At 51.1% G+C, this 12,120-nt stretch overlaps 1 protein-coding gene across 2 annotated transcripts; it reads left to right on the forward strand.

The window, feature by feature from the left end:
- Positions 1–398: 398 nt before the first annotated feature.
- On the forward strand, positions 399–10,218 carry LOC124087980 (3-ketoacyl-CoA thiolase B, peroxisomal). 2 transcript variants are annotated; one of them, XM_046437212.1, is made up of 12 exons: positions 399–632; positions 803–896; positions 1,850–1,907; positions 3,805–3,884; positions 4,190–4,232; positions 6,493–6,591; positions 7,126–7,206; positions 8,346–8,536; positions 8,708–8,887; positions 9,162–9,217; positions 9,331–9,476; positions 9,827–10,218. In XM_046437212.1, the coding sequence occupies exons 1-12, from the start codon at positions 414–416 to the stop codon at positions 9,900–9,902; spliced, it is 1,323 nt and encodes a 440-aa protein (XP_046293168.1). In that variant the 5' UTR covers positions 399–413; the 3' UTR covers positions 9,903–10,218. The 2 variants fall into 2 exon arrangements, with proteins under 2 accessions (XP_046293168.1, XP_046293169.1); XM_046437213.1 differs by lacking the exon at positions 8,708–8,887.
- The last annotated feature ends 1,902 nt before the right edge of the window (positions 10,219–12,120 follow it).

Genomic DNA, 12,120 nt, shown 5'->3' on the forward strand with positions numbered 1-12,120 from the left:
AGAAGTATTTAGGTCCTTGGGATTGGATGCTGGGGAACAGAGCAGACTAGGATCTGGGAACTGGAATTAGAGCCCCGACCTCCTCCAACCAAAGCAAGAGGCGGGCTCCAGGTGTTCAGCCTTCTGTCTGGCTGCGGGCAGCGAGCGGGCCGTTGGAGGAAGGGGCTCCTGTTCGAGGGCCCGGTTATTTCAAGAAATTTACAAAGCTCTAGAGTCCCGCCTCGGATTTGGATACTAAAGTCTAGCAAAGGGGGTAAGTTTCCAGGCGGCATTTCTGGGCGTGGCTTCAGAAAGAACCGTACCCTGATTGGCCAAGTAGGCGGGACTTTGAATGGTTGTGCCTCTGGGTCCGGCTTGGGAGGGCCGGGAGAGAGGGGCGGTTCCGCGCTTGCGCGAGTGACTTTTTATTTCCGATGGTCGGTCGTGAGTCCCAAAGCTGGTCTGCTTATCCCAGCGGCGTGATGTGGAGGTTACAGGTTGTTCTGGGTCATCTCACTGGCCGGCCCGAGTCCGGCCCGGCGCTGCAGGCCGCGCCGTGCTTCAGTAGCTTCCCGCAAGCCTCGGCCGCGGACGTGGTGGTGGTGCACGGACGGCGCACTGCGATCGGCAAAGCGGGGCGCGGGGGCTTCAAGGTGAGGCCCCCAGGCGCTGGCGCCTGGAGTAACACGGTGGGGGGCGGGGAGCTGTCATCTGCTAGGTGGACCCAAGGATGCGCAGGCAATTAGAACTCGAACTGCAGTCGCTGTGTCTCCCTGCGGTGGCTATATCGGGCCAGTCACCACAGCTGCGCGTCCCGTTGCAGGACACCACCCCCGACGAGCTTCTGTCAGCGGTCTTGTCCGCAGTTCTACAGGATGTAAAGCTGAGGCCTGAGCAGCTGGGGGACATCTCCGTGGGTGAGTGCACCACCCAGGCCCTGCTATGGGGTCTCTTGGTCTTCCCATCCCTCCAAAGTCCTGCTCCCACGCCTCCAGTCCCAGAGCTGTCACTAAGGAGAACTATGGACTATGAACACTGACTTCGATGTGCTCTCCTCCTGATAGTAGACCCAGACACTTTGCTCTTCTTCCTCGGGTCTTCTGCTTGTTAGAGAAAAAGCAGACATCCCAAACACAGACAATCTAGGAGTTCCAGGTCATTCTGGGAGGCAGATGGGTGTTCTGAATGTGTCCTGATATCCTGTCTGTGCCAGGACAAAAGAGAATGTCAAAACCCATCTAATCCACTCCATTCTTTACAGATGGAGAGACCGAGGCCCAGTGTATTTGCTCCAGAGCTAGAACATGAACCCAGAGTCTGGACCTTCAGGCCAAACTTGATTTCCACCCACACACCTCTTCCCTTGAAATATAACAACACAGTATGTAATACTGTTTCATCCATCAGGTGCCACCACTAGGTCAGGAATCATTTTTTCTTCTCTCTGCAGAGACAGCAGGGCCTGGAGGAGGACACTAAGGGGATGTACATTTTCAGAATCTCATTTCCCTTGCCCAAGTACCAATGCTGTTGGCCTTCAGGCTTTGCTTTGTGTTTCTCTTTCCCTTCAGTCTTCCATGTTACTTGGAAGGGTAGGACACCTGCCTAGTCTGTGCTGATTTGGAAGAGCAGGGTGCATGGGCAAGTCATTTTGGAACCCTCCAGCATGGAGACTGGTATATGACCTGGACACACTGTTATATGTCTAGCTGTCCTTACTCTATACCCTGAAATTCCAGAGTATCAAGTGGGCCTGCCATAAACTCATGTTCCTAAAGAAAGATATGGAATGTTTCCTCTGGGGTACTCGGAGCTGTACTTTTTTGCCGAGACACCAACTGGCACTGAATAAAGGCTTTTCTGTCCATAGGCAATGTTCTTCAGCCTGGGGCTGGGGCTATCATGGCCCGGATCGCCCAGTTTCTGAGGTAATCTTTTCTACCACTAGCTCTGAGTTGGCCACTGTGACTAATGAGTGGGTCCTGGATCCAGGGAACTCATTCTGTGGGTGGTGGAGAATAAAATTGGATACCATGTCAAAAGATGTAGGGAAACCTGAATGCTGCTCTTGTGGACCCAACCTTTCTCCCACTGTAAGGTTGGTATGTTACTGGCTATGAGCCAAGACCTACAGGGCTTTGGTAGTGGTTATCTGTGGCATGATTGTAACCAAAGCTAACTTGTTGCTTGTGTTTTGAAAAAGTGGACTCTGTCCTCATCTATCAGGTAAATAACCACATAAACATGCTGAAGAGTGATTCTGCTTCCTTTGCTAGTTGAGCAAGCTGGGAACTCCAGGTCAGAACCCTGGGGCAGCGAGGAACCCAGGAGGAGCCCTGGTCATCTTGTCTTTTAGCACTCTGCCTCCCACTATGGGCAAGGAGTGATTCTGTTATTTTCACTTGTAGATTTAAGACACACTTGTCTTTGTCCTTTTATTTGCATTGAGTAGAAATAGTAGGGACATTAGCCAGTGACAGAACAGGAAAACTTCTAGGAACTGGGAAAGCCTCAGACAGCTTTGTCTGCAGTTCAGTGTCTCCCACTATCTCTAGGCTAATCTTTCAGCCTCATCTCTCAACTGGTTACTCACCTTGATTTTTCCTCTTTCTTTTCCCTCCTCCTTCTCTTTTTGGCTTCTCTGCCTACTGTCCTCCCTATTCTCTTCATTCTGTGCCTGGGGAGTGTTGTCCCTCTCTCTTCCCTAGCTAAACCCTGCCTAAACAATCTTGCCGCTAAGACACTGCTTCTCCAAGTTCTCAGGCTGAAAATGAGAGACCTTCCTCTTGAATAAGAGTCTTATGCTACTCTTTGATGTGGCCTTGCCATCTGGTCCTGCTACTTCACTCTCCTCTTGTGGATTCATTTTCTGCGTGTTGGTTAAGCATCCTCTAGGAGTTCTATAAGCATCTAAGAACTTTTAATCAATAGGTATTTGGTGAAAATTTAGTGGATCGGGTAAAGAGGTAAGAATCAGGTGTAATGGAATTAGGACATCTGGGAAAGTTTCAACAGGCCTAGGAAGCCATGTACTTCTAAGGGTCCCTACAGAGTTTGGCCCAATCAGTATCTCCAGGATTACCAAGCCTGGCTGCCCATTAGAATCACCAGGATGCTCAGGGAACTCCCTGAAGTTTTAAGTGGGTTGAAGTATGGCCTGAAAATATCACTAGAGCTTTATACTGTTTGCCAAGGCAGGTTTCATTGGAAGGGCCAACTCTGTACTACCTTCCAGGGCTAAGCCCATGGTGAGACCCTTGGGAGCTCCCAGTGGATGGGATGTTAGAACAATGGTGCCTAGCAGAGCTTTTCTTCCTGGTGGGAACAGGCTTTTGGGGGAGACAATAGAAACATAATACCCAGCCATGTGGGTACTAGTATGCTGGAAGGTAGAGATGGTTGCTGGCCTCATACTTGACCATGGCTTTTGCTCTGATAGCTTATCCAAGCAAAAATGCCCTCTCCTTTCTACTTTTGGGGAAATAGATGACTAGTTTTTACTGTGGAATTTTTCAGCGGGACAGAAAGAAGGACTCCTGTGACCCAAACAGTCTTCCCTCTTTCTAGATTGAGGAAATTCATAGGATGGAAGGGCATGCTCTTGTAGGGCCTGGGGAACAAGTACATACAGAGACACAGTTTGCCCAGGAGCTGCCCACCCCTATCCAATGGATCTATCCTGGCATGGGCAGGTTGTTCTCAGGTTGTTCTCCTGATCTTTGCACCCTCTGATGGGGACAGTCACAGGGCCCTGGAGTACAGACCTGCTTTCCATGAGAGCCTGCAGGACAAGGGATTGACTATGCCTCTTACCCTCTGTTTCAGTGGCATTCCAGAGACTGTGCCTCTGTCTGCTGTCAATAGACAGTGCTCATCAGGGCTGCAGGCATTGGCCAACATAGCTGGTAAGTTGGGACTGGGTGGTGCCCTGGGCCAGGGCCTGGGCTTAGTCCTGTCCCTGAGGGTTACAGTCAGTGATGTCACTGTCTCCTGGACCAGCAGTAAGCATTTCTGAGAGGACTCTGAGCACAGAAAGAGTTCAGGAGCTCCCCTTGGCACTGCCCCACTCCTCTTCAGAACACTCCTGGGTCTTTATCTCTGGGACTGGACTGAATGGCACCTAGGCTGAGAGCAGGTAGGACAGGGGCTCTGCTGCTCCCAGGACAGACAAACTTTGGCTGAGGATGATTATGAAATCCTTTTGTTGCAGGTGGCATCAGAAATGGGTCATATGACATTGGCATGGCCTGTGGGTAAGAATTTCCTTCTGCCAGAGCTCCTTAACCAATGGGGATAAATTAATTTCCTTCTCCTCAGTTCTCAGAGGCCACGATTTCAGTATCATCCCCTGGCTCCTTTAGGCAGCTAGCTTGGTGTAGGTTCCTATAGATGAAACCTAGGAGTGGCCCCCAACTCTGGGTGATCAAGAATAGTTCACATCTGAGCACTAGCAGGAGAGGGCAGGTGGCTTCTAAGCTTTCTTTCTTGAAAATCTGTCAGACTGGAAACTGTGGGCACCATGTTGGAAAAATACACCACTGAGACTTCCGTCGGTGACTTTTGTTGATTCTCACTGCTACTGAAAGAGAAGTGGCAGTTTCAATTCTCTAAACCTAGGGACAGTTCCTACTGTATGTCTATTCCTTTTCCTACGATGTCTTTATCTCTCCCCTGATACCAAGATGGAAACTTCTAATTGCCCACCACGTTTTCAGGGACATAGTCAGATCTCAGGTGATTTGGTCACTGTCACCTTTACCTAGACTGTGACTCTATCTTTACCTGTAGCACATCAAGCGCTAGAAATTTTGGGTAGAGCCTCCAAGGAAGGGCAGGGTGCTATATCCCTGGCTGGGGGCTTCTGATGCTGGGTGGGCAGGCTGGTGAAGACACTGGCAGGCTGAGGTGGTGACCAGCCCTGGTTCTGATGTCTTTCCATTGTCTTTCAAATCCTCTCTAGAATGTTTTTTGATGAAAAGTATTGCTGGTCCCTAATTGGGTCCTAGCTGACCTGCACTGGGTTGCCCCAACTTATATCTCAAAGAGAGCAAAGACTAGAAGAAATAGGGACTTTATTATGACATAGGTCACTGCCCAGCCTGCCTTTTGATGTGTTTCTTGTTACACTCTTACTGGGGAAAGAGCAAGTTTGGAAATTTAGGAGAAGGACTAAAGCCTTAATGAGTTCCATAGGGGGCTTCTGATTCTTAAGCAGCATAAGTATTCTCGCGCTTGCACAACACCCATATCACAATCTGACAGTCCCCAAGGGCTTGAACATTCAGTGTTGCCTAGGGCATCCTAGGTAGAAGGGAGTTCCTGGAATAAGCTGTATAAATTCGGGTCCAGGCTGAATGACCATGGGCAAATTACTTATTTCTCTGGACCTCAGTGTCCTCAGCTATAAAAGGGGGTACTATCTGAGCTTGGCCAATGCTTATAAGAATATTAAATGAGGTCAGGTATGGTGGCATATGCCTATAATCCCAAAGACTCCCGGTGACTTCGGAGGCCGAGGGAGGAGGATTGTAAGTTTGAGGCCAGCTTCAGGTACATAGTTAGACCCTGTCTCAAATTAAAAAATAAAAAGGGCTGGGGCTAAGCACAGTGGTACACACCTGTAATCCTGGCAACTTAGGGGACTGAGGCAAGAAGATCACAAGTTGGAGATCAGTTTCAACAACACAGCAAGACCCTCAGCAACTCAGTGAGACACTGTCTCAAAATTTAAAAAAATAAAAAGATCTGGGAATGGAGCTCAGTGCTAAAAGCACTCCTGGATTCAATCCCCAATGCCAAAAAAAAAAAAAAAAGAAGGAGGGGGGAGGGGGAGAGGAGAGGAAGGGGGAGGGGGGAGGAGGAAGAAAAGGAGAAGGAGGATGAAGAAAGTGGAACCATAATCAAGCTAACACTATAGGGTACATATCATGGGGTGGGTACTATTTGAAGCCTGAAAAGAGTTCAAAGTAATGCTGGGAACACAAAGCACTAGTCAAGGTCATCTGTTACCATTTTTTAGGGTTTCCCCTTCCCCAGTCCTTCTTGATCCTTCTATACTAGCCACCTCACTTTCCTCTCAGAACATTGCACCTCCTTGTCTGTGCAGGTCAGGTTGCTCTTTGATATGAGCTTTTTGGGTCTTCTCCCCTCTGAATTTGTGGACCCTGGCGGGGACAGGGCCTGGACATGTTGGATATGTTTGTAGCAATGTGGTATATACTAGAAAGCTTTCCTCAGGAACTTCTAATTGGCTGGTTCAGCAGATGTATACAGAAGCATGCCCCTGCACCCAGGAGTGCAGACTGTGCAGTGTACACTGTCCTGGGGTGGAGATAGAGACGAGGCTCAGCAGCCCCCCAGCCCCAGCTCTGCCTCGCTTGTCTGTGCCTCCCGGACAGGGCACTGCAGTTCCCGAGGGCTCCCTGGCTGTTTCCCAACACTTGCCACATGTCCCCTATCCTTGGATGTGTTCCTGTTAGGACTCAACTCCCGCCTTCTCCTCCCCCTCCTCAGAGTGGAGTCCATGTCCCTGGCTAACAGAGGAAACCCTGGAAATATCACTTCACGCTTGCTGGAGAATGAGAAGGCCAGAGACTGCTTGATCCCCATGGGGTAAGTGCCTGTGCCCCCTCAGCTCTGTCTCTCCAGGAGCCAGGGCTGGGGAACTTTCTCATCTGTGCCTGCCAATGCTAAGGCTTGGCCTGCTTCCTGTGTGTAGCATCTGTTCTTCAGAGACTCAGCATGACACTCAGTACTTCCTGTTTCTGAGGTCCTCAAGTCTTCTCTGAGCCTGAGTTTCTAAACGTAGCCTGCTCTGTCATGCCCCCTCTGAGGTGTTCATTCATAAGTAGGTCCCCCCGATAAACCTTCCTTCCCCTCTCCTCTGTGCTGAGGCAGCTCACCCAGAGAACACACTCTCTTCTGCTCTGCTGCCAATGCAGGCTGCCCTCCCTCTTTTGTGAGGGGGTGTCTTTGGTGTATGAACTCTGAGCATCTGGCCAGCATTGGCGACTCCCTGTCTGCCCCATTCCAATGCTGGGGGTGGAGTGCCACTGCCTGATTCCCCAGTACTGTCTCTGTGGCATGAATGGCCCTGGTCCCCATGCTGCCAGCCTTATGCCCAGCTGGGTACTACTTTTGTCCTAGGATAACCTCAGAGAACGTGGCTGAGAAGTTTGGCATTTCACGAGAGAAGCAGGATACCTTTGCACTGGCCTCCCAGCAGAAGTGAGTGCTGCTTGGGGTGGAACCTTGAAAGGACTGGATGGTGAGGTTGTGAGGCCATCCTGGGTGGTCTGAGGTCTGAGGTGGATGTGTCCCAAGAGTACAGCTATGTACTAGGGGTTTACAAGCCTCCTGCCTCCCAGCTGGGGATCGGAAAGGGGGCAGTGCCATTCTGAGCTGGTGGCTCTTCCCTGTTCCCCTGCTGACTGTCCATGCTGAGTACCTTCTCCCTACCTAGGCTTCAGTTTACCCTCTGTTCTTTGGGGCATAATGAGGACCAGATCATGTCTAGCTGCTGCTCAGGAACTGAATGGGGCAGCCAGAGGCTTCCTGGGGACCTAGAGTATGGGGTCAACAATGCTCTGGACCAGCCAACCTAGTTTCTGGAGCAGGCCTGTGTCAGGGCAAACATCCTGAGCCTAGGGCAGAAAACCTGAGGCTCAGCCTCAGCATCAGCAGACAGATTTGGCCAACCCTGACCAAACTGAGGAAAGACAGCAAAGTCAGGTGGGCTTCTCCAAGGCAGGGACTGTTAGCCTCTTGGGTCAGGTGGGCATTTGGGCTTTGCAGGAAGCTCTGGGTTCCTCCCATTGAAATGCCCCTAAGTGTTATAGTTTGCATAAAGTTGTAAAGGTAACTCTAAAATGCCTTGGGGTTCAACTCTGTTTGAATTGGAAAAGACATCAAGGAGTTTAGGATATTTCACTTCAGATTTGAGGAACCTGGGAAACGGAGGAAATTCAGATGTGGGGTACCCAGGAAAGCTGGCAGAAGTCATCACAAATGTTCCTAGGACTCCAGCCTCAGTGGAGCAGAAGAAACTGACAGCTCTTGGATGAAGGGCTTTAAGAAGTAAACACCACCCGCAAGCTCCTTTCTCCCCCCTTGAGTTTGAAATGGGCCATGATGTGGACATCTGGAGTTGATAGCAAATGATGCTCTGGATGGCCCTAGACAAGCCTCCCCCTCCCAACAACAGGGTTTCCTCAGGATCTCCAGCTGATCCCTCTGATGTCCCCTAGGACCAGACATATCTCTGAATTTAGCAGGCTGAGGTTGCATGTCTGCCACAATGGGCCAGAGTGGGGACAGGAGGAAGGGAGCTCCAAGGGAGCCTGAGCCTGGCTGTCTGCTGCTGGCAGGGCAGCAAGAGCCCAGAGCAGGGGCTGTTTCCGCGCTGAGATTGTGCCTGTGACCACCACCATCCACGATGACAAGGGCACCAAGAGGAGCATCACTGTGTCCCAGGATGAGGGAATCCGCCCCAACACCACCCTGGAGGGCCTGGCCAAACTGAAGCCTGCTTTCAAAGATGGCGGGTCTACCACGGCTGGTGAGTACGGGCCAGGGTGTTGGAGTAGGGCTGCCACCAGGGATTGTCATCAGGCTGGCTCTTATGCTATGGAGTCTGGGGCAGACCAGATCCCTTGGAAGGGGCCCGTGGGAGAACTGGTTCTCCTCTGCTCTGCCCTGATACCTCCTTACCCCAATACTTCCTCCCTAGGAAATTCTAGCCAGGTGAGCGATGGGGCAGCTGCAGTCCTGCTGGCCCGGAGGTCCAAGGCAGAAGAGTTGGGCCTTCCCATCCTCGGGGTCCTGAGGTCCTATGCAGTGGTTGGAGTCCCACCTGATGTCATGGGCATTGGACCTGCATATGCCATCCCTGTAGCCTTGGAGAAAGCAGGTCAGGTGGCTCCTTCAGACCCTAGACCTGGGTCCCCTCATGCCCTGCTGCTGGGGCTGGGGGTGACTACTAGGATGTCCCTGTGGGGACTGCAGAGTGGAGGTTAGGCAGGCTAGCACTCCATACCCAAGGCCTTCATGACCCACAGCTGAGACCCATTCACTTGTCAGACATACTACTAGGCATTGTGGGTCTGTGCATGGCTGGAGGTCTGGGGAGACCCAGATTTGTGCTTGGGGGCCTCTATCATCTCAGGTCTGAACCTCACCTGCAGGACTGACAGTGAATGACGTGGACATCTTTGAGATCAATGAGGCCTTTGCAAGCCAGGTGAGTCTTTGTTTCCCCATTGCCTGGGCCCTGGGCACCCAGTGGGAGCCAGTGGACAAGCCATGCAGGGGAGGGGGCCAGCGTGCCCAGGTGCTGCTGTGGCTCCTTTCCAGGCTGTCTACTGTGTGGAGAAGCTAGGAATCGCCCCTGAGAAGGTGAACCCTCTGGGAGGAGCCGTGGCCCTGGGCCACCCCCTGGGCTGCACTGGGGCACGACAGGTCATCACGCTGCTGAATGAGCTGAAGCGCCGTGGGAAGAGGTGAGGCTGTTCCCCTTGGGGTGATGTGGGGTGTCATGGGGGATGCTGAGCTGCGGCATCAAAGGGTGGGGGTTTGGGAGTTCAACATGCACTTTGAACTGGGCATATAGGGACATGATCCCTGTTATCCCTGAGGGTCAGCCTCAAAAGGGCCTCTGGCCTACAGAGGGCATCTGCCACTGAGTGTGTGCCTAGGTGGGCAGTCAGGGGACAGATTTCCCACAGATCTGGTCTTCTGGTTTTGCATCCTCTGTTTAGGAGGGCCTTGGTCAGGGAGTTGGGCCTCTGGTCAGGGGATTGGGCCTCTGCCCAGAGTGCCTGTGCCCAGCCAACCTAGTTCCCTTTCTCAGGGCATATGGAGTGGTGTCCATGTGCGTTGGCACTGGGATGGGAGCTGCTGCTGTCTTCGAATACCCTGGGAACTGAGTCCTTGGCTCAAGGCACTACCCAGAAGGCCCTGCTCTGGCAGCCAGAAAATGACTCTGAGGAAGCGAATCCACGTGGGACATTCAGCACTGGTGGTGGTGATGGGGACAAATCAAGGCACTTTAACTAATTTGGAAACTGTGAACACTGAAGACACACTACATGAGTGGGCGGGATGTCGGGCCTTACCACCAGGCCCCCTCTAGCTGGGCCAGTGTGGGTCACCTAGCCCACAAAGCCCCCATGTAATTCCGAGGGAACTGTGGCCCTATGAATGAGGGTAAAATGGACATAATAAACATGTGTTCTCATCTTGGTGGCTGTGGATTTTTCCAAGGGTGGGTGTTTTCCTTGTTGGACTTCTGTGTGTTCCATCTGAGTAGTGAGTCTAAACTGCTATAGTCTTCATGGTAGTATGGCCTATCCTTTGTGTTAGCTCTGGGAATTATAATGCAGGGCCTAGGCCAAGACCATTGCCCTGGAGGGGGCTCTTCCATCCCAGGAACTGTTCATAACCTCCGGGTCCATGTCCCTGCCCCGCTGATCTGCTCCTCAGCCTGTGCCATCCTCTTCCCTCAGCTGGGTCTGTTCTGATCACTGCATTCTCCACACTCCCAGGGGCAGGATGATGTTCTATATAATTCTGCTCAACCAGTGAATTGTTAGTTCTCACAGAAAGGCTTCTAGTGAGGGCTGCAGTGTGGGGATCACATCCTTTCAGCCCTTGCCTGCCCTCAGAGTCCACCAGATGTGGACTGCAAATGTGTTTGAAGTCAGTACAATAATCACATCCAAGAGGGACCTGAGCTGCACAGAAAAGGAGGTGTGATGGCATTGACAGGAAAGCACAGTGGCAAGTGTAGACAGCTATACTGTCCTCAAAATGGACTGTGAGTTGAGGAGGCATATGGCCTATAGAATGACAACTGGTGGCCCTGATAGTGTTCCCATGCCTAAAATGCTAATTTGAATTATTTTCATGTGTTAGTAGTGCTACAGTGTGAGCCACATAGTGTTCCATCATTCCATTTAATTCTCTTAAAAACCTTGGTAGAACTGAGTAGGCATCCCATTTTATAGAGGAGAATTCTGAGGTCCTGAATGGTGGGTAATTTGTCACGGTCACCCATTCTGGACTCTAATTAAGGCATTCTGGCCCAAGGGCTTGTTCCCAGCTAGAATGGCCTGAACAATACTTCACTCTCCAACTCTTGGCAATAGTCAGCATGTGCCAGTGCCAGTGGTATTGTCCCTTCCCCACAGACACTAAGATCCAAGATTTCTCAGAATCATAGTTCTTAACCTGCTTGGTAACCAAACGGCTCCAGAGGAACTTACGAGGCTCTAGTCATGCTTCTTACGTCACTCGCATCTGTTGCACAGTGAGACCAGGGAAGGTGAGAGACACTAAATGGCAGGGGATGCAGTGACCTTCGCCCTGCCAGAGTCCCTGTTTGTGGACTTTGGATCTCTTCCAACTAAGACACAGGCCAGGCAACCAAGTGGAGGTCATCTCAGCCCTGGTCAAGGGCCAGTGATGCTTCCTGTCCAGAAACATCCAGAGAGGATCCCAAAGCAGCCCAAAAGGTCAGAACCAGTGCGACTTACCTCCTGAGGCAGCCAAAGCCTCCTCAGCTTTATTTTTCCGAAGAACAGAGACTTTTTCAAGCCTGAAAAGTTTTCAAGAGAGCCAGGTACGATGGCACATATCTGTAATTCAGCCACCAAAGAGACTGAAGGATGAGGTTTGCAAGTTTCATATCAGTGAGGGGAACTTAGCAAGATCTTCCCTCAAAAACGAAAAAGATCTAGAATGTAGCTCCCTAGTCTGGCATTCACTATCCAAAGCAGGAAAAAAAAAATGTGAGAAGAACCTTAGAGGCTGTCTGTCCTCACCTGCAAGTGCTCAGGTAGGGTTTTTTCCTGAGTAGCCAGATTTAGGGACCACTCCTAGGCTGCATCAAGAGGGACCTACACCAAGCCTACACCAAGTTCCTATAGGTATATAGGAACCAGGGAATGATCCTCAAATCATGGCCTCTGAGAACTGAGCAGAGGGAAAGTAGTTTGATTGTCACCATTGGTTAAGGAGCTCTGGCAGAAAGAAATTCTTACCCACAGGCCATACCAATGTCATAAGACCCATTTCTGATGCCACCTGCAACACAAGTATTTCATAACCATCCTTGACCAAGGTCTGTTTGTCCTGGGAGCAGCA

Source organism: Marmota monax, unplaced genomic scaffold (assembly GCF_021218885.2).
Source record: "Marmota monax isolate L192 unplaced genomic scaffold, Marmota_monax_Labrador192_F-V1.1 WCK01_AAM20220418_F8-fsc00021, whole genome shotgun sequence".
Lineage (NCBI taxonomy): Eukaryota > Metazoa > Chordata > Mammalia > Rodentia > Sciuridae > Marmota > Marmota monax.

What these genes read in the sequence shown, in the direction of transcription:
- LOC124087980 (XM_046437212.1), top strand. Translation starts at nt 414, where the DNA reads ATGGTCGGTCGTGAGTCCCAAAGCTGGTCTGCTTATCCCAGCGGCGTG. An exon ending in GGCATTGGCCAACATAGCTG is followed by an intron (nt 3,885 to 4,189) that starts GTAAGTTGGGAC and finishes CTTTTGTTGCAG; the next exon opens with GTGGCATCAGAAATGGGTCA. An exon ending in GCACTGGCCTCCCAGCAGAA is followed by an intron (nt 7,207 to 8,345) that starts GTGAGTGCTGCT and finishes TGCTGCTGGCAG; the next exon opens with GGCAGCAAGAGCCCAGAGCA.